The following is a 22,109-nucleotide window of genomic DNA, read 5'->3' as shown; positions in this document are numbered from 1 at the left end:
GGATGCGACGCATCCACCCTTCTCTTCTACTTCCCAGTTACGAATGCTATGGCGGACGCTATGGGCCGACTTCACTGCTAAGGATGCACGAAAGATGATGTTTTTTTTTCTAGGTTGGATGCGACGCATCCAACCCTTCTTCCTCTGGCTAGACCACCTTTTCTTCATATTTTTGCACTCCAAACACCTTAAATCGTCACACATAACTTAATTAGTCATAAAACCAATAATTAAACCATGTTGGGCATTTTAAAGATCAAATAACAACAAGAAGCGGTTAAAATATGGGCAAAGTAACAGCAACACATATCGAAATATGCCGAACATCACTGGCGAGTAAGAACTCGACAGATTCTTATGAGCAATATTAATCCTGTCAACTAATAAACAAGATAAATTAATTAGTTAATTTAATTGAAGAATACAATAAGATTGTTAGATAGTCGTAACCCTATATCGTTTTCATCGCACTGATAACATAAAAATCTGCTATTCTGTTGTTCAAAGTTCACTATTTATTTTTCTTTATTTTAATTAGTTAGAATCAAATACTTCTCGCTTTAATTCTTGTTGAGATAATTAGGATAGTCTAATTTAGTTAATAATTAATCACAAGTCCTCGTGGGGTTCGACATTCGACTTTTAGTCACTTTATTACTTGACGATCACGTATACTTGCGTGTGTGTTTGGCCGCAACAATGTGAGAATGCTTAAATCGCATAAACTCATGACCAAAAACGATATTTTAATTATTAGAAATCTACTTCAAAACAAGGTTTTCAGAAGAAATTAACTTCTCAAATATCCATTAAATGGTTGCACTCAACCAATTATGAAATTGTCTTAATGTTTTAATACTAATTTAGTTGGATTTTACAATCAAGTGGATGTGAATGGTTATGCTACCTACAAATGGAAGATTGTCAGCAGAAAAAAGAAGAAGAAGAAGTTTAGCTTTAGATTGATGAAAAGATATATACATAAAGAAAGAAAAGGCATACACTAATTGTAGTGAATTTATTTGATGCACCTTAAGATTGCAACACAGAGAAATTTTATATTGTACTTAATCACATGCATCTATGTCAAAGGACAGCGTATTTTCTGAAGTATCAAAAGTTAAGCCTACACCTTGGAGTTGATACATGCCTAATACTGACTGGTCTCTATTCCATCCAATAAAAGCCAAGCAGTAGAGCCCACGATAGTTCACAACAACTCGTTCTTGTACGAGAAACAACATCGTACTGGAGTTTACGCTGCCAAAGTACAACTTCACAGCAGAAAAGTATAAATCACGACCAATTGGATCTTCTTTATCGCAAGTATCAAAAGGTCCGATTGAATTTTCAACCATAGGAATATCTTGTACTTCACCTCTAAATATGTAGCGAAATATGACATAAAAATCATGAGGAAAATAGGTAAAAGTTGTTCCTGTATCCATGAAAATTCCACCCGTCATATCTTGCTTAAAATTCCACCACGAGGGATTTACCTGAACTTCCCTATCATTAATAAAAATTTTATAAAGGTTCACAAAATAAAAAGAAGGGTACCTATAATTTGGTAACAATTTTTCGTCGAGATATTTGCATTTGCACCATTTTTGGATTCAAGAACTGAAGCTAAATGACTTGCTCTAGCTTGAGATCGAGCGATTCTACTTTCAAGCAACGAGTCATAGTCTTTGAAATTTGATTTTTCAAATACATCACGACGGTAAATAGTAAAAGTATAGGATGGCATTGGAGGATCTTGGAGCTTAAATGGATCTATATACGGTCGAAATAAATTCCGGCCTTCCTACGTTCGATCGAGTTCGAGTGGCAAGAAACCGGAGTGGGATTTTGAGAGTGAGCTCCGAAGACAGTACAAACGAGCCTCGAGTCCGAAGGCTGCTCGAGGAGTCGGCTCGATAATCTTATCGAGCCCGTGACCAAATCGATCCGCAAGGCATTGCTTCGAGGTCGGAAATACGCCACGCCCATCCCGAAGGTCGAACTCAAGCCAAGACCGAAGGGCTCCACCCAGTAACGAGTTCGAGCCAGTATCGAGTTCACAGACAAGAGCCGTTACAACCGCACCAAGAGAGAGAATCTTGGCGGGAATCGAGGAAGAGACAAATCATCATGGGTCCTCCACTATATGCTTTATTTTATTATTTTTTGTTATAAATAAAGTAATGACCCTCTATTATAAAACAAGGGATCCTTGTAAGCTATGGACATACTGAAGAGACCGGAACAAAAGATCTTTTTTCATATACAAAAATATCTCCTTGTGCTTGTTTTACTTCATCTTACTCATCTTTCTGTTCATTATTCTCATTGTCATAGTCAAGAATACTCGTATTGCTATATTTGTATTAAAGGGTATCACGTATCCTTAGAACCATACATAAATTTAACGTTATCTGATTTTTCGGGTAAACAAGATCAAGAGACATAAATCTTTCTCTAGCTTGCATAATATAAGTGGAGTTAAGGGGTGATAGAGATTTTGCATTGCCCAAAACTACAAACAGAATAGAGAAAATAATTGATATCAAAAGGTAAAAATGGAGGAAGTTTTCCATTGGTATAGAACTTCAGTATATCAAGTGAATTTTGCTCATTGCTTGAATTGTTTTTCAATATGGCCACCACTTATTACAATCATGTAATTAATTCTCCGGTGTGAATTTCTCCTAACCTATTCAATTTATTGCAAAATGAGTAGAAACATCAAATATTAACCTATTAATTTTATTGCAAAATAGGAAGAAACAACAAAGTTAACTATAGAGATCTGATTCTCTTTGAGAAGCCAAAATGTGAACAACTAGGAAGAGATAAGTTCTCAATTTAGCCAAATATTAAATTTTTTTGCCCTTTTGCCTTTTCTATAACTACTAAGAGGATCAAAGTTTGACACATTTTGATTTTTTTTTTAAATGAAAGAAAATATTTGATTTTGCTAGAAAACCATTCCTAAACAGAGCATTGATAAATCTCGTGAAATCTCGAAGGATATATTCTATTTAAAAAGTTTATTTATTTGGATGAAGTTATATATACTAACAGTGGAATATTTTTTCTAAACAGTAAATTTAATCTATAAAAGCAACTAATTATCTTGGCAATTTATTAATTTATATTTATTAAAATATATAACTTAATTACCTAGCAAGTGACGCTACTAGAAATTCGGCAAAAACCGACCAAGGTTGACCGATCAACTTTGGTCGGTCAAAAAACCGACCAAAGTTGGTCGGTTTTTCAAAATATTTTTTTTAATTTTTTTTTTACGAAACCGATCAACTTTGGTCGGTTTTCTTTGGCGCAAAAATGCGGAAAACTATTTTTGAGTCCCGCGACATTTATGTTTCAAGAAACCGACCAACTTTGGTCGGTTTTTCAATTAAAATAAATAAAAATTAATATTAAAAAAACCGACCAAAATTGGTCGGTTAATTCGGCGGGTCAATTAAAAAAAACCGACCAACTTTGGTCGGTAATTTTACTTTTTAATAAAACCGACCAACTTTGGTCGGTTATTTTCGTGCGAAAATATAATTAAAGAGTATAAATCAAATAAAAGACAGTCTTAAAACAAAATGTACCAATGGTCTAGTGGTAGAATAGTATCTTGCCACAGTACAGACCCCAGTTTGATTCCCAGATGGTGAATCATTTTATTACATAATTAAAAAACCGACCAACTTTGGTCGGAAAAAACCGACCAACTTTGGTCGGTTTTTTTTGCAATATTTTTTTTTTGAATTTAATTGACCGACCAAAGTTGGTCGGTAATTTCCGACCAACTTTGGTCGGTATTCCTTTCCGACCACAAAAATACCGTCCACACGTAAATGGTCGCGTTTTGGTCGGTTTTTGGCCATTACCGACCAACGTTGGTCGATTTTTTTGGTCGATTTTTACCGGATTTCTAGTAGTGTGACTTGATTGTGTAAATAAATTACTACAAGAAATTGCGATTTGTGGCGACTCTTTTAATCACCGATAATGTAAGGGCTTTCATTGCGACTTTAAAAAGTCTGCCCAACGTTTAGTGGCGGCAATAATTTAGTCGCCACTATATGTATTAAATTTCTTTTCCCATTTTGACTGAAAAAGTTTGTGGCCGCTAATCGCAACCAAAAGTATTTCAAAATTGATGGATAAATTAAGGAAATTTTTACATGGTATAACTAAATTATACACTATATTTATCATAAATAAATACACTTTAAATTAATTATTGGGTAATTCAAATCATTTTAATTTTCATTTTACATCTGAATTGCTGTGAAAATATTTTCGCCAAGGCTTGGATTAATGTGAATGTGCATCCACTTCTTTTGCATTATTATTAATGTTTCATTTTTCGCTTTTGTAGCGACTATAAAGCAAATAAATGCACCACTAAATAGATTTTAGGTATATAAAACACTACTTTCAGTAGCGAGTACCTGGGGTCGCCACAGTAAGTCGTTACTGAAAAATAGGCCGCTAGTGAAAAAGAGCACCTTGTATCAATACTTTTGCTAGCGACAACGGTTGTCGCCACGAAAGTTGTCCTAAAAACTTTATTTCGTGTGGTGCTCTAGCAATAACAAACATTAAAGTGTGTTATTGAAGCCAATTAGATTGATCTCTAAAGTATTACTTTTCTCTAGAAAATTAGCTAATCCAAACTATTTTTATGTTTATTATTATTATTATTATTATTACTTTCCACAAAAAGTTAATAAATGTACCAAAAAATAGATTTTAGGCACATGTACATATAGTACTGCTTTTAATGTTGACTTTAGCGCCACAGAATGAAACATTATTGGATAGAGGATTTGAAATGAAATGCATATGGATTCACAAAAAAAAAAAGAAAAAAAGAAAAGAAAGGTTAAATATGCAAACATAAAAGAAAAATACAAACTAGTAGTAGTAGATTTGGTAAATTTAGATTGCAAGACAGAGAAATTTTATAGATACTCAATTACATGCATCTATATCAAAGGACAAAGTGTTTGCTGAAGTATCAAAAGTTAATCCTACACCTTGAAGTTGATTACTTCCTAATATTGCGAAGGATCTATCCCATCCCGAAAAAGCCAGACAATATTGTCCACGAAAGTGCAGAATAACTCGTTCTTTTGCTAGTAACAACATGGTACTCGGGCTTACGCTACCAAAGTACAACTTCACAACAGGAAAGTTAAGTCCACGACCACTCGGATCCTCTTTATAGCAAGTGTCTAAAGATCCTGCTGGAGTATCAACCATAGGAATATCTCGTACTTCTTCTCTAAATACATAACGAAATATAGTGTAAAACTCCTGAGGAAAGTAGGAAATAGTTGTTCCTGTATCCACAAAGATCCCACCGGTCAAATCTTTTTTAAAGTTCCACCATGATGGGCTCAGTTCAACTTCCCTATCATTAATGAAAACTTTATAAAGATTGACAAAATAAAACGAAGGATACTTGATATTTGGTACTAGTTTTGCTGATGTTGCTCTTGGCCATTTGGTTGTATGGAAGTTAAGTGTAGATCCTGTTGCTGAATAAAATCCAGGGAGACACATGGACATTAAATCCGCTCCAAATTGTGTTGGTAAAGAATATCCACCCATGATTTTTCTACGCCCAAGGCCAGCAATTCCAGAATATTCACCACTAAAAGTAGTTCCACTTGTTTGATCTTTGCTACATCCAAATATAATCCTAACTGGTCTTTGGTCTAAAACAAAAGTAATCACATCATCTCCCATAAAACCTTTTGTTCTTGATCCATCCGCGTATTTAAAATCATAGGTACAACTATGATCACTAATACACTTAAAACTTAGGTCCAGATCTTCTAAACATCTTTCTCCATGTAGAAAGCAATCTATCTTTCGGAATACTTTCGACTCTGTGGAAACATATAAAGGCTGAAGTTTTTGTTTGTAACACTTATTTGGCTCACATGGTCCACATTGCCACCAAACTAAATCACTTCCGGTGTCTATTAGCAAGAAATTTCTAACTTCTTGACTGCCAAGCCTAAAAGATGCAACATACTCACCATTTACGAAGTATGTACTTGTTGATTTTGGAACCTTTTCGCGGTCAATCTTGCTCCCTTGCGCGTTGTGTTGCCTTGCCAGAGTTTCATTTTCACCAATTCCATTGCCATTTTCAATAATCGATGCCAATGAACTTGCTCTAGCATGACTTCGAGCAAGTCTATTTTCAAGTAATGAGTCGTAGTCCTTGAACTTTGATTTTTCAAATACATCGCGATGGTAAATAGTAAAAGTATAGGATGGCATTGGTGGATCTGGAAGCTTAGTCGGATCAAGAGACATAAATCTTTCTTTAGCTTGCTTAATATAGGTGGAGTTAAGGGGTGAAAAAGATTTTTCATTGCCCAACACTACAAGCAGAATTGAGAAAATAATTGACATCAAAAGGTGAATATAGAGGAAGTTCTCCATTGGTTTAGAACTTAGTGTAGGAAGTTATTTTTCTAATTGCTTGATTTTATGCGGAATATATATGTCTACCTCTGCTTACAATCATCAATTTCATTTCAAAATTGTAGACAGTTGAGGAAGGAATTAGTTCTCAATAAAGCTAATATTAGATTTTTTGCCCTTTTTTTCCCTTTTCCATAATTGCAAAAAGGATCAGATTTTGACTACTATTTAATTTTTTGCAAATGAAACAATTATTTTCATTTTTCACGATCATTGTTCCTAAATAGAGAGCATAAAATCTCATAACATAGTCTGGAGTCTATGCTATTAAGGAACTTTATTAATGTAGTATCATCATTTTACTATAACTTGCAAGTTTTCGTTGGATCTAATTTATTATATATCATATTTTACCTCTATAGTAGCCTGTTACTTATAGGATCAATAACCATCATTACTCCGATATGTTATTTGAAAAATTACGTCCCTAACAACCTTACTCAAATGTCGATTTACAGTATTAATTACTATTTTATGGTAACAGAAAAGTAATCTATTAAATATATTTTATTGAAGAAACAATATTAATAAATTTTGTAAGTTCCGAGGAAGTTGGGACACATAAGCTCTTTTGAAATTTCAAATTAATGAACTTGAAGATCTGAAAAAATGCTATTATAGGTGTATAACAGTATAATAACCAATTGCTCAAATGCTACTATAGGTGTATAACAGTATAATAACCAATTCCTATAATATGCAGAAAAAACATGTTGGCCTAAGTAAGTTTTGATGATTGACAAAGGAGCACATAAATGAATCAGGTCCATACACAGTGTATACAGGCACAGACAGATTCAAACACAAGGCATGTCCGTGAAGGAGATAAGCATAAGTGGTTATATCTGATATCTCCTGAACAAAAATGTTGCATAATTGTTAAGGAGTAGGACTCCTTACTTGAAGACAACTCTATCCTAGATAAGATATGAGTTAGAAGTTGAAGATAACTAGAACTCTTCCACCATGGAAGAGTATAGCATTAGAACTATAGTTGTGTAACTACCCGACCGGTCATTTTGAGTATTATAGCCATGTTCTCCCATTTATTGCTTATTCTGTGTTTGTTTGTCGTTACGTGACTTTCCGAGGTGGTTGGTTCGGTTCGGGGGATGTTTTAGAATGAATTGGGATACTTGGTCCCAAGGTAAAGCCTAAGTTGAAAGAATTGAACGGATATTGACTTATGTATAAATGACTCCGGAATTAAGTTTTGATGGTTCTGATAGCCTTGTATGATGAATTTGGATTAGGAGTGTGTCCGGATGTTGATTTTGAGGTCCATAGATGATTTCGGCTTGAATTGGCGAAAGTTAGAAAAGTTGAAGTTTGGAGAGTTGAGAAGTTTGACCGAGAGTTGACTTTATTGTTACCGGGCTTAGATTTTAGTTTCGGAAGTTGGAATAGGTCTGTTGTATCATTTATGACTTGTGTGCAAAATTTAAGGTCAATCGGAGTTGGTTTCATATGTTTCAGCATTTGTTTTAGAAGTTAAAAGTTCACAAGTTCATTTGGCTTGAATCGATATGCGATTCATGGTTTTAGTTTCATTTGATGTTATTTTAGGCTTCGAGCGAGTTCGTATGATATTTTAGGACTTGTTGGTATGTTTAGTTGAGGTCTTGGGGGCCTCGGGTGGATTTCGGATGGTTAACGGATTGAAATTGGACTTAGACGAGTTATTGATCTGCTGTTAAGTCGCGATCTCACCCGCGGAAGATTGGTCACAGGGGCGCGACCACAGAAGAAAGCCTGGGGTCACAGGCACGGTCTTCTGGTGTTGGTCAGTAGTCGCAGGTGCGAGGATGTTTTCCGCATATGCGAACCCGCATATGCGATGAGTCTCCGCAAATGCGGAGTTTGGTAAATGTAGCTGGACACGCAGGAGCGGAATGGAATCCGCAGGCCCAGATGCGCAGGAGCGATGAGCAGATGATAGAAGCAGTCTTGCAGGCACGATGGTTTTGCCGCACTGGGGAGTCCGTAGGTGCGAAGATGCCTGGGCAGAAGATAAAATCGAGGGTCTTGAGTTTTTTTCCTCATGTTTGGACTTTGCAAGCTCAGGTAGTGGAGACTTTTGAAAGGGGTTTCACTAAATTTCAAGAGGTAAGCCACTTTTGATCATTTTTATTCATTAATATTGATTACCCATTGAATTTCTCACCTAGATTATGTGTTTTTAAGGTGGAATTAGGGAAATTTTGGACTAGGGACTAGAGAGTAAGATTTCGAGATTTGAGTGTCGATTTGTGGTCGGAATTGGGAAGTTTTGGTATAGTTAGACTCGTTATCAATGGGTTTTCGGATTTTGTAAATTTTATTGGATTCCAAGACGTGGGCCCTGGGTTGACTTTTGGGTCGACTTTTTGACTTTTGTTAAAGAACCTAGATTTATCATATGGAATTGATTCCTATAGCTTGTATTGATTGTATTAAGTTGTTTGCCTAGATTCGCATCGTTCGTAGGCTGATTTGGGAGGCAAGGGCTTGTTGGAGTAGAGGTTTGCATGGTTTGAGGTAAGTAACACTTCTAAACTTGATACTAAGGGTAAGAATCCCTGAACTATGTATTATGTTGTTGGTGTTGAGGTGATGCACATGCTAGTGACGGGCGTGTGGGCGTGCACCGTAGTAATTGTGAGTCGATTGATTCCGTCGAACTGTGTAATTATCTAATCTTATTATAATTAATGTATTCTCCACGTGTTAGAAAAATTGAGCTGTGATTCATATTAAAAATTATGTTTAGGCTATATACTGGTACAGTTGAGACCCACAGAGGTCATTTCTGTTGTTGAATTATTTGGTTAGTTTGCAATTATGTACTGAGCCACATCTATCATTTGCATATCATATCTCAGTCTCCGTTGCCATTTATTGTTACATCATATTATCATTGTTTGGGCTGATTGTCATGAGATTTGTGGGTCCGAGAGACTGGAGAGATTGATGACTGAGTGAGGCAGAGGGCATGATTGTGAGTAATATTTATGGGACCGGGCTGCATGCCACAACAGGCTATATTGATTCATGCCATTATTTGGCTTATATTAGCGTTTGGGAAGGATCTGCCCCTACAGAGTCTGACATACCAGCAGTGAGCATAGGTACTGATGAGTGGGAGTGCCGAATGATTGATAGTGCTGAGTGATTGAGAGTGCTGAGTGATTGGGAGCACCGAGTGATTGAGCGTGCCGAGTGAGGATGAATACTCCGAGTGTATGAGTATGACTTTATCATTATGTTGCGTTATAGTTGACATGCACACTTGACATGTAGATATCGAGATGTGACATTCCTCATATTAGTCATACTTGGCATATTCTATCTGTTTTGTGCTCAAACAGTTAAAAACTAGAAAGCATGTCTACATTTTTGTACTGTCTAAAAATTGATTATTGGATTTCTCTCTGTGATATTACTGTTATTATCTGGATTTGGACAGTACCTATCTGAGCTCGTCACTTCTTTCAACCAAGGTTAGTCCTGTAAGTTATTGAGTATATTGGGTCGGTTGTACTCATACTATACTCTGTACTTCGTGTGCAGATCTAGGTACTTCTGGACACGGTGGTTGCAAGATTTGGAACTTCATCTGCTTGAAGACTTCAGGTAGCTTCTTTGGCGTCCACAAACTTCACTCTCCTTATTTTCCTTTTATTTAGCACTTTTCTATCTTTCCAGACACTTGTATTTGACATTTTGACTATATAGTCATTTAGATGCTCATGTATTGAGTGACGCCTATATTTTGGGGTATTTTGTATTGAGTCGCGGTATTTTCTTATCGGTTATTTATGAGAATTTGTTACTGTTAAACCTGTTCCATTATCTTTTTAACTAAAAATACATAGTTAGTGGTGATTGTTGGCTTGCCTAGTATTGTGATAGGCGCCATCACGACATATGAGATTTTGGATCATGACAAGTTGGTATCAGAGCCTAGGTTATATAGGTCTCACGAGTCATGAGCAGGTTTAGTAGAGTCTCACGGATCGGTACGAAATCGTCTGTACTTATCTTCGAGAGGCTACCGAACCATTAGGAAAACTTCATTTTCTTGTATTCTTGTCATGCAGATTTATTGATTCCGGAAACTAAACTTCTATTATTCTATTCTCTCACAGATAGTGAGGACACGTGTTACCGGATCGGGGGGACGACCACTAGTACCGCCAGCTAGTGCCAAGAAAGGTCGGGGCCGTAGTAGAGGCCGAGGTGTAACTCATACAACAGCCAGAGTAACACCTGTGGAGCTTCCAGTTGCTCCACCTCAGGAGTAGATCCTAGATGTGGTTGAGCCAGTGGGACCAACTCAGGCCCCAGCTGTGCCCATTGTGATTCCAGGACTTCAGGAGGCTTTGGCCTAGATATTGACTGTATGCACTAGCCTTTCTCAGGCGGTTTCAGGTAAGGCCGCACCAGCCACTTCTTAGGCCGGGGGAGGTGCTTAGGATCTGGCCGCCCGTACTCCACAGTAGGTGGTGCATGGACTTCAGACACCGGGGATGCTACTAGCCTAGCCGATTATCGTTGCTCAGGGCCAGGTGGGTCCCCTATGAGTGACGAGGAGCAGAAGAGGCTAGAGAGGTTTGGGAGGCTCAAGCCTCCATATTTCAGTGGGGCTGAGTCTAAGGATGCTCAGGATTTCTTAGACAGGTGCCAGTGAATTCTTCCCATGGGAGGTATTTTGGAGACTATTGGGGTCTCATTTACTACTTTTCAACTGTCGGGGGCAACTATCAGATGGTGGGAGGCTTATGAGTTGAGCAGGCCAGTCGACACTGGACCACTTACGTGGCACAAGTTCTTCGTTCTCTTCTTGGAGAAGTTTGTGCCACAAACCCGTCGGGAGGAGTTGCGTAGGCAGTTTGAGCAGCTACACCAAGAGGGTATGTCTGTGACCCAGTATGATATGAGATTTTCAGAGTTGGCTCATCATGCGATCTGGTTGGTTCCCACAGAGAAGGAGAGGATTAGGAGGTTCATTGATGGCCTCAACTATGGATTGCGTGTTGTCATGACTCGAGGGATTGAATCAGGTGCCAGGTTTGACGAGGTGGTTGATATTGCTAGCCGGATAGAGCAGGTTTGTTGTCAGGAGCGTGAGGAGAGGGAGGCCAAGAGGCCTCATGGTTCGAGTGGTTTTAGTGGCATTTCTTCTAGAGGGCAGTCCCATCACAATAGGGGTCGTCCTTATAGGCCCGCTCAGATGACTCGTCTGGTTCATCATGGTGAATCAGCTTACCATGGTTCATACAATGCTCATCCAGGTCAGTCATCTCTCAGTGCCCTCCCAAATCAAAGTTCATCTCGTGCCCCATCAGTTCAGGGTTTATCTGTGATAGGTTGTTCTAGTAATTATTCTAGTTCTCGGGGTCCGATTCAGTCTTCACCACCATCGGGGAGTTGCTTCGAGTGCGGGGAGTTTGTACATATGTGAAGGCAGTGTCCCCATAATTTTGGAGGTCCAGTTTAGTAGAGGGTTCAGGTTATGACTTCATGTATCTACGCGGGTGGGCGATTATATTGTTGTGGACCGTATGTATCGATCATTTGTGGTGACCATTGGGGGATTGGAGACAAGAGTTGATCTCTTATTGCTTAGTATGGTTGATTTTGATGTGATTCTAGGTATGAATTGGTTGTCCCCATGGCATGCTATTCTGAATTGTCATGCTAAGACTGTGACGTTGGCGATGCCGTGGTTACCCGGGATCGAGTGGATAGGTTCTTTAGACTATGTTCTCAGTAGGGTGATTTCCTATCTGAAGGCCCAATGGATGGTTGGGAAAGGGTGCTTGTCATATTTGACTTTTGTGAGGGATGTTGGTGCTGATACTCCTACTATTGATTTTGTTTCGTTAGTGCGAGACTTTCCGGATCTGAAGATAGAGGCGGTTCAGAGTTGGCACAGACCGTCTTCATCTACTGAGATTCAAAGTTTTCTCGGCTTAGCCGAATATTATCGTCCCTTCGTGGAGGGTTTCTCGTCCATTGCAGCACATTTGACCAAGTTGACCTAGAAGGGTGCTTCATTCAGGTGGTCGGATGAGTGTGAGGAGAGCTTTCAGAAGCTCAAGACTGCCTTGACCACAGCTCCAGTTCTAGTTCTGCCTTCAACATCGGGTTCTTATACAATGTTTGTGATACTTCTCGGATTGGTAATGGGTGTGTCTTGATGTAGGAGGGTAGAGTGATTGCTAATAATTCATGCCAGTTGAAGCCTCTTAAGAAGAACTACCCGTCCATGATTGGGAGTTGTCGGCCACCACTCATGCATTGAATAATTGGAGGCACTATCTTTATGGAGTGTCTTGTGAGATATTTACAGATCATCGGAGTCTTCAGCACTTGTTCAAACAAAAGGATCTAAATTTGAGGCAGCAGAGATGGTTGGAGCTGCTAAAGGACAATTATTACCATTTTGTATCATCCCGGGAAGGCCAATGTGGTGGCCGATGCCTTGAGTAGGTAGGCAGCGAGTATGGGTAGCCTTGCATTTATTCCTATTGGTGAGAGTCTTCTTGCATCAGATGTTCAGGCCTTGGCCAATCAGTTCGTGACGTTAGATGTTTCGGAGCCTAGTCGGGTTCTAGCTTGCGTAGTTTCTCAGTCTTCCTTATTTTATTGCATCAGAGAGTTTCAGCAGGACGGCCCCCATTTGCTTTTCCTTAAGGACATGGTTGAGCACGGTGATGCCAAGGAAGTTTCTATTGGGGATTATGGGGTGTTACGGATGCAGGGTCGGATTTGTGTGCCCAATGTGGATGGGCTACGTGAGTTGATTCTTGCGGAGGCCCACAGTTCACAGTATTCCATTCATCCAGGTGCCGCGAAGATGTTTCAGGACTAGAGGCAGCACTATTGATAGAGGATAATGAAGAAAGATATAGTGGAGTTTGTAGCTCGGTGCCTGAATTGTCATCAGGTGAAGTATGAGCACTAGATACCGGGGTGGTTTGCTTCAGAGGCTTGAGATTCCTGAGTGGAAATGGGAGCGTATCACCATGGACTTCATAGTTCGGCTCCTGTGGACTTTGAAGAAATTTGATGTTATTTGGGTGATTGTGGACCGATTGACTAATTTCGCATATTTCACTTTATTTAGGACTACCTATTATTCGGAGCAGTTGGTTGAGATCTATATCTGCGAGATTGATCGCCTTCACGGTGTGCCGGTGTTTATCATTTCAGATGGGGGCATGCAGTTCACATCGCATTTTTGGAGAGCAGTGCAGTGAGAGTTAGGAATACGTGTTCAGTTGAGTTTATCATTCCACCCTCAGACTAACGGACAGTCCGAGTGCACCATTTAGATATTTGAAGATATGTTACGCTCTTATGTCATGGATTTTGGGGGTTCTTGGGATCAGTTTCTGCCTCTTGTAGACTTTTCCCACAACAACAGCTACCAATCGAGTATCCAGATGGCTCTGTATGAGGCCTTGTATGGTAGAGGGTGTCGGTCTCTAGTTGTTTGGTTTGAGCAGGATGAGGGTAGGCTAGGCTATTGGGTACTGACTTGGTTCAGGATGCTTTGGAAAAGGTTAAGTTGATTCAGGATCGGCTTCGCATAATACAGTTTGGACAGAAGAGTTACACCAATCGAAATGATTGGCTTCGCGTGGTAGAGGACAAGGTATTCCTCAGAGTTTTTCCCATGAAGTATTTTATGAGGTTCAGGAATAATGGAAAGTTGAGTCCTCGATATATTGGCCCTTTTGAGGTGCTTGAAAGGATTGGAGAGGTGGTTTACAAGCTTGCATTACCGCCTAGTCTATCGAGTGTTCATCCAGTGTTTCATGTTTCCATGCTCCGAAAGTATGTCGGCCATCCGTCTCATGTTTTGGACTTCAGCACGGTTAAGTTAGATGGTGATTTTTGTTATGATGTGGAACCAGTGGCCCTTTTGGATTGGAAGGTTTGAAATTTGAGGCCAAAGAATATAGCTTTAGTGAAGGTGCAATGGATAGGTCAACCAGTTGGGGAGGCTACTTGGGAGACCGAGTGGGAGATACGGAGCATATATCCAAACCTATTTGAGACTCCATGTATGATTCTAGACTCGTTCGAGGACGAACGTTTGTTTAAGAAGGGGAGAATGTAATGACTCGGTCGGTTGTTTTGAGTATTATAGCCTTGTTATCCCATTTATTACTTATGCTATGTTTGTTTGTTGTTATGTGACTTGCCGGGGTGCTTGGTTTGGTTCTGGGGATGTTTCAGAATGAATTGAGATACTTAGTCCCAAAGTTGGAAGCCTAAGTTGAAAGAGCTGACTGGATGTTCACTTATGTGTAAATGACTCTGAAATGGAGTTTTGATAGTTTCGATAGCTATGTATGGTGAATTTAGACTTAGAAGTGTGTCCGTATGTTTATTTGGAGGTCCGTAGATGATTTCAGCTTGAATTGGTGAATGTTGGAAAAGTTGAAGTTTGGAGAGTTGAGAAGTTTGACCGAGAGTTGACTTTCTTGTTACCGGGCTAATATTTTGGTTCTGGAAGTTGGAATAGGTCCGTTGTATCATTTATGACTTGTGTGCAAAATTTGAGGTCAATCAGGGTTGGTTTGGTATGTTTCGGCATTTGTTTTAGAAGTTAGAAGTTCACAAGTTCATTAGGCTTGAATCGATGTGTGATTTGTGGTTTTAGTGTTGTTTGATGTGATTTGAGGCTTCAAGAGAGTTCGTATGATGTTTTAGGACTTGTTGGTATGTTTGTTGGAGGTCTCGGGGACTTCGGGTGGTTTTCGGATGGTTAACGAATTGAAATTGGACTTAGAGGAGTTGTTAATCTGTTGCTGGTCTGGTGCGATCACAATGGCGGAGGATTGGTCGTAAGTGCGCGATCGCATAAGCGAGCCTGGGGTTGCAGGTTCGGTATTGTGGGTGTTGGGTAGTGATTGCATGTGCGAGGAAGTTTTCCGCATCTGCGAGCCTAAGATGTGGGCCTGGGGTTGACTTTTGGGTCAACTTCTTAACTTTTGTTAAGGAACCTAGCTAAATCATATGGTATTGATTACTATAGCTTGTATTGATTGTATTAAGTTGTTTGTGGCTAGATTTGAGTTGTTCGGAGGTCGATTTGCGAGGCAAGGGCTTGTTGGAGTAAAGGTTTGCGTGATTTGAGGTAAGTAACACTTCTAAGCTTGATATTGAGGGTATGAATCCCCGAACTACGTATTATGTGGTTGGTGTTGAGGTTATGCACATACAAGTTGACGGGCGTGTGGGCGTGCACCGTAGTAATTGTGAATCGGTTGATTCCGTGGAACTATGTAGTTTTCTAATCTTGTTATTATTCATGTATTCTCCAAATATTAGAGAAATTAAGCTATGATTCATATTAGAAATCATGTTTAGGATATATACTGGTACAGTTGGGACCCATATAGGTCATTTCTCTTGTTGAATTATTTGCTTAATTTGCAATTATGTACTCAGTCACATCTATCATTTGCATATCATATCTCAGTCTCCATTTCCATTTTTTGTTACATCATATTATCATTGTTTGGATTGATTGTCATGAGATTTGTGAGCCCGAGAGACTGGAGAGATTGATGACTGAGTGAGGCTGAGGACCTGATTTTGAGTGATATTGATGGGATCAGGCTGCATGCCGCAGCAGGCTTTATTGATTCATGCCATGATTTGGCTTATATTAGTGCTTGGGCAAGATCCGCCCCTTGGAGTCTGACATACCAGCAGTGAGCGCAGGTACTGATGAGTGCGAGTGTTGATTGACTCAAAGTGTTGAGTGTTTGAGAGTGTTAAGTGATTGGGGGCGCCGAGTGATTGAGCGTGCCAAGTGAGGATGAATACTTCGAGAGTATGAGTATGACTTTGTCACTGTGTTGCATTATAGTTGACATGCATACTTGACATGTAGATATCGAGATGTGACATTCCTCATATTAGTCATACTTGGCATATTCTATCTGTATTGTGCTCAAACTGTTAAAAACTAGAAAGCATGTCTACATTTATGTACTGTCGATAAATTGATTATTGGATTTCTCTCTGAGTTATTACTGTTATTATCTGGATTTGGACTGTACCTATCGGAGCTCGTCACTTCTTTCAACCAAGGTTAGTCCTGTAAGTTATTGAGTATATTGGGTTGGTTGTACTCATACTACACTCTGTACTTCGTGTGCAGATCTAGGTACTTCTGGACACGTTGGTTGCAAGATTTGGAACTTCATCTGCTTGGAGACTTCAGGTAGCTTCATTGGCGTCCACAAACTTCACTCTTCTTATTTTCCTTTTATTTAGCACTTTTCTATCATTCCAAACACTTGTATTTGACATTTTGACTATATAGTCATTTAGATGCTCATGTATTGAGTGACGCCTAGATTTTGGGGTATTTTGTATTGAGTCGCGGTATTTTCTTATCGGTTATTTATGAGAATTTGTTACTGTTAAACCTGTTCCATTATCTTTTTAACTAAAAATACGTAGCTAGTGGTGATTGTTGGCTTGCCTAGTATTGTGATAGGCGCCATCATGACATATGAGATTTTGGATCGTGACAAGTTGGTATCAGAGCCTAGGTTACATAGGTCTCACGAGTCATGAGCAGGTTTAGTAGAGTCTCGCGGATCGGTACGAAGTTGTCTGTACTTATCTTCGAGAGGCTATCGAACCATTAGGAAAACTTTATTTTCTTGTATTCTTGTCGTGCAGATTTATTGATTCCAGAAACTAAACTTCTATTATTCTATTCTCTCACAGATAGTGAGGACATGTGTTACCGGATCGGGGGGACGACCACTAGTACCGCCAGCTAGTGCCAAGAAAGGTCGGAGCCGTAGTAGAGGCCGAGGTGTAACTCGTACAACAGCCAGAGTAACACCTGTGGAGCTTCCAGTTGCTCCACCTCAGGAGTAGATCCTAGATGTGGTTGAGCCAGTGGGACCAGCTCAGGCCCCAGCTGTGCCCATTGTGATTCCAGGCCTTCAGGAGGCTTTGGCCTAGATATTGACTGTATGCACTAGCCTTTCTCAGGCGGTTTCAGGTAAGGCCGCACCAGCCACTTCTTAGGCCAGGGGAGGTGCTTAGACTCTAGCCGCCCGTACTCCACAGTAGGTGGTGCATGGACTTCAGACACCGGGGATGCTACTAGCCTAGCCGATTATCGTTGCTCAGGGCTAGGTGGGTCCCCTATGAGTGACGAGGAGCAGAAGAGGCTAGAGAGGTTTAGGAGGCTCAAGCCTCCATCTTTCAGTGGGGCTGAGTCTAAGGATGCTCAGGATTTCTTAGACAGGTGCCAGTGAATTCTTCCCATGGGAGGTATTTTGGAGACTATTGGGGTCTCATTTACTACTTTTCAACTGTCGGGGGCAACCATCAGATGGTGGGAGGCTTATGAGTTGAGCAGGCCAGTCGACACTGGACCACTTATGTGGCACAAGTTCTTCGTTCTCTTCTTGGAGAAGTTTGTGCCACAAACCCGTCGGGAGGAGCTGCGTAGGCAGTTTGAGCAGCTACGCTATGAGGGTATGTCTGTGACCCAGTATGATATGAGATTTTTAGAGTTGGCTCATCATGCAATCTGGTTGGTTCCCACAGAGAAGGAGAGGATTAGGAGGTTCATTGATGGCCTCAACTATGGATTGCGTGTTGTCATGACTCGAGGGATTGAATCAGGTGCCAGGTTTGACGAGGTGGTTGATATTGCTAGCCGGATAGAGCAGGTTTGTTGTCAGGAGCGTGAGGAGAGGGAGGCCAAGAGGCCTCATGGTTCGAGTGGTTTTAGTGGCATTTCTTCTAGAGGGCAGTCCCATCACAATAGGGGTCATCCTTATAGGCCCGCTCAGATGACTCGTCTGGTTCATCATGGTGAATCAGCTTGCCATGGTTCATACAATGCTCATCCAGGTCAGTCATCTCTCAGTGCCCTCCCAAATCAAAGTTCATCTCGTGCCCCATCAATTCAGGGTTTATCTGTGATGGGTTGTTCTAGTAGTTATTCTACCATCGGGGAGTTGCTTCGAGTGCGGGGAGTTGCTTCGAGTGCGGGGAGTTTGTACATATGTGAAGGCAGTGTCCCCATCATTTTAGAGGTCCAGTTTAGTAGAGGGTTCAGGTTATGACTTCATGTATCTACGCGGGTGGGCGATTATATTGTTGTGGACCGTATGTATCGATCATTTGTGGTGACCATTGGGGGATTGGAGACAAGAGTTGATCTCTTATTGCTTAGTATGGTTGATTTTGATGTGATTCTAGGTATGAATTGGTTGTCCCCATGGCATGCTATTCTGAATTGTCATGCTAAGACTGTGACGTTGGCGATGCCGTGGTTACCCGGGATCGAGTGGATAGGTTCTTTAGACTATGTTCTCAGTAGGGTGATTTCCTATCTGAAGCCCCAATGGATGGTTGGGAAAGGGTGCTTGTCATATTTGACTTTTGTGAGGGATGTTGGTGCTGATACTCCTACTATTGATTTTGTTCCGGTAGTGCGAGACTTTCCGGATCTGAAGATAGAGGCGGTTCAGAGTTGGCACAGACCGTCTTCATCTACTGAGATTCAAAGTTTTCTCGGCTTAGCCAGATATTATCGTCCCTTCGTGGAGGGTTTCTCGTCCATTGCAGCACATTTGACCAAGTTGACCTAGAAGGGTGCTTCATTCAGGTGGTCGGATGAGTGTGAGGAGAGCTTTCAGAAGCTCAAGACTGCCTTGACCACGGCTCCAGTTCTAGTTCTGCCTTCAACATCGGGTTCTTATACAATGTTTGTGATACTTCTCGGATTGGTATTGGGTGTGTCTTGATGTAGGAGGGTAGAGTGATTGCTAATAATTCATGCCAGTTGAAGCCTCTTAAGAAGAACTACCCGTCCATGATTGGGAGTTGTCGGCCACCACTCATGCATTGAATAATTGGAGGCACTATCTTTATGGAGTGTCTTGTGAGATATTTACAGATCATCGGAGTCTTCAGCACTTGTTCAAACAAAAGGATCTAAATTTGAGGCAGCAGAGATGGTTGGAGCTGCTAAAGGACAATTATTACCATTTTGTATCATCCCGGGAAGGCCAATGTGGTGGCCGATGCCTTGAGTAGGTAGGCAGTGAGTATGGGTAGCCTTGCATTTATTCCTATTGGTGAGTGTCTTCTTGCATCAGATGTTCAGGCCTTGGCCAATCAGTTCGTGACGTTAGATGTTTCGGAGCCTAGTCGGGTTCTAGCTTGCGTAGTTTCTCAGTCTTCCTTATTTTATTGCATCAGAGAGTTTCAGCAGGACGACCCCCATTTGCTTTTCCTTAAGGACACGGTTGAGCACGGTGATGCCAAGGAAGTTTCTATTGGGGATTATGGGGTGTTACGGATGCAGGGTTGGATTTGTGTGCCCAATGTGGATGGGCTACGTGAGTTGATCCTTGCGGAGGCCCACAGTTTGCAGTATTCCATTGCCGTGAAAATGTTTCAGGACTAGAGCAGCACTATTGATAGAGGATAATGAAGAAAGATATAGTGGAGTTTGTAGCTCGGTGCCTGAATTGTCATCAAGTGAAGTATGAGCACTAGATACCGGGGTGGTTTGCTTCAGAGGCTTGAGATTCCTGAGTGGAAATAGGAGCGTATCACCATGGACTTCATAGTTCGGCTCCCGTGGACTTTGAAGAAATTTGATGCTATTTGGGTGATTGTGGACCGATTGACTAATTCCGCATATTTCACTTTATTTAGGACTACCTATTATTCGGAGCAGTTGGTTGAGATCTATATCTGCGAGATTGATAGCCTTCACAGTGTGTCGGTGTTTATCATTTCAGATCGGGGCATGTAGTTCACATCGCATTTTTAGAGAGCAGTGCAGTGAGAGTTAGGAATACGTGTTCAGTTGAGTTTATCATTCCACCCTCAGACTAACGGACAGTTCGAGTGCACCATTTAGATATTTGAAGATATGTTACGCTCTTATGTCATGGATTTTGGGGGTTCTTTGGATCAGTTTCTACCTCTTGTAGACTTTTCCTACAACAACAGCTACTAATCGAGTATCCAGATGGCTATGTATGAGGCCTTGTATGGTAGAGGGTATCAGTCTCTAGTTGTTTGGTTTGAGCAGGATGAGGGTAGGCTAGGCTATTGGGTACTGACTTGGTTCAGGATGCTTTGGAAAAGGTTAAGTTGATTCAGGATCGGCTTCGCATAATATAGTTTGGACAGAAGAGTTACACCAATCGAAATGATCGGCTTCGCGTGGTAGAGGACAAGGTATTCCTCAGAGTTTTTCCCATGAAGTATTTTATGAGGTTCAGGAATAATGGCAAGTTGAGTCCTCGATATATTGGCCCTTTTGAGGTGCTTGAAAGGATTGGAGAGGTGGTTTACAAGCTTGCATTACTGCCTAGTCTATCGAGTGTTCATCCAGTGTTTCATGTTTCCATGCTCCGAAAGTATGTCGGCCATCCGTCTCATGTTTTGGACTTCAGCACGGTTAAGTTAGATGGTGATTTTTGTTATGATGTGGAACCAGTGGCCCTTTTGGATTGGAAGGTTTGAAATTTGAGGCCAAAGAATATAGCTTTAGTGAAGGTGCAATGGATAGGTCAACCAGTTGGGGAGGCTACTTGGGAGACCGAGTGGGAGATACGGAGCATATATCCAAACCTATTTGAGACTCCATGTATGATTCTAGACTCGTTCGAGGACGAACGTTTGTTTAAGAAGGGGAGAATGTAATGACTCGGTCGGTTTTTTTGAGTATTATAGCCTTGTTCTCCCATTTATTTCTTATTCTATGTATGTTTGTTGTTATGTGACTTGCCGAGGTGCTTGGTTTGGTTCTGGGGATGTTTCAGAATGAATTGAGATATTTAGTCCCAAAGTTGGAAGCCTAAGTTGAAAGAGTTGACTGGATGTTCACTTATGTCTAAATGACTCTAAAACGGAGTTTTGATGGTTTCGATAGCTATGTATGGTGAATTTAGACTTAGGAGTGTGTCCGTATGTTTATTTGGAGGTCCGTAGATGATTTCAGCTTGAATTGGTGAATGTTGGAAAAGTTGAAGTTTGGAGAGTTGAGAAGTTTGACCGAGAGTTGACTTTCTTGTTACCGGGCTAATATTTTGGTTCTGGAAGTTGGAATAGGTCCGTTGTATTATTTATGACTTGTGTGCAAAATTTGAGGTCAATCGGGGTTGGTTTGGTATGTTTCGGCATTTGTTTTAGAAGTTAGAAGTTCACAAGTTCATTAGGCTTGAATCGATGTGTGATTTGTGGTTTTAGTGTTGTTTGATGTGATTTGAGGCTTCAAGAGAGTTCGTATGATGTTTTAGAACTTATTGGTATGTTTGTTGGAGGTCTCGGGGACCTCGGGTGGTTTTCGGATGGTTAACGGATTGAAATTGGACTTAGAGGAGTTGTTAATCTGCTGCTGGTCTGGTGCGATCACAATGGCGAAGGATTAGTCGTAAGTGCGCGATCGCATAAGCGAGCCTGGGGTTGCAGGTTCGGTCTTGTGGGTGTTGGGTAGTGATTGCATGTGCGAGGAAGTTTTCCGCATCTGCGAGCCCAAGATGTGGGCCCGAAGTTGATTTTTTGGGCTGACTTTTTGACTTTTGTTAAAGAACCTAGCT

The 22,109-nt window shown here is 40.6% G+C and overlaps 2 protein-coding genes across 2 annotated transcripts; both read right to left on the bottom strand.

The window, feature by feature from the left end:
• Positions 1–1,067: 1,067 nt before the first annotated feature.
• On the bottom strand, positions 1,068–1,466 carry LOC107827718 (aspartic proteinase nepenthesin-1-like). Its single transcript, XM_016654901.2, has one exon. It carries the CDS (start codon positions 1,464–1,466, stop codon positions 1,068–1,070), a length of 399 nt encoding a protein of 132 aa, XP_016510387.2.
• Positions 1,467–4,977: 3,511 nt separating this feature from the next.
• LOC107827719 (aspartic proteinase nepenthesin-2-like) lies at positions 4,978–6,465 on the bottom strand. The gene has a single exon (XM_016654902.2). It carries the CDS (start codon positions 6,463–6,465, stop codon positions 4,978–4,980), a length of 1,488 nt encoding a protein of 495 aa, XP_016510388.2.
• Positions 6,466–22,109: the final 15,644 nt, after the last annotated feature.

Source organism: Nicotiana tabacum, chromosome 18 (assembly GCF_000715075.1).
Source record: "Nicotiana tabacum cultivar K326 chromosome 18, ASM71507v2, whole genome shotgun sequence".
Classification (NCBI taxonomy): Eukaryota; Viridiplantae; Streptophyta; class Magnoliopsida; order Solanales; family Solanaceae; genus Nicotiana; species Nicotiana tabacum.
The sequence above is the reverse complement of the archived record's forward strand: the minus strand, read 5'-3'. Positions and strand labels throughout refer to the sequence as shown.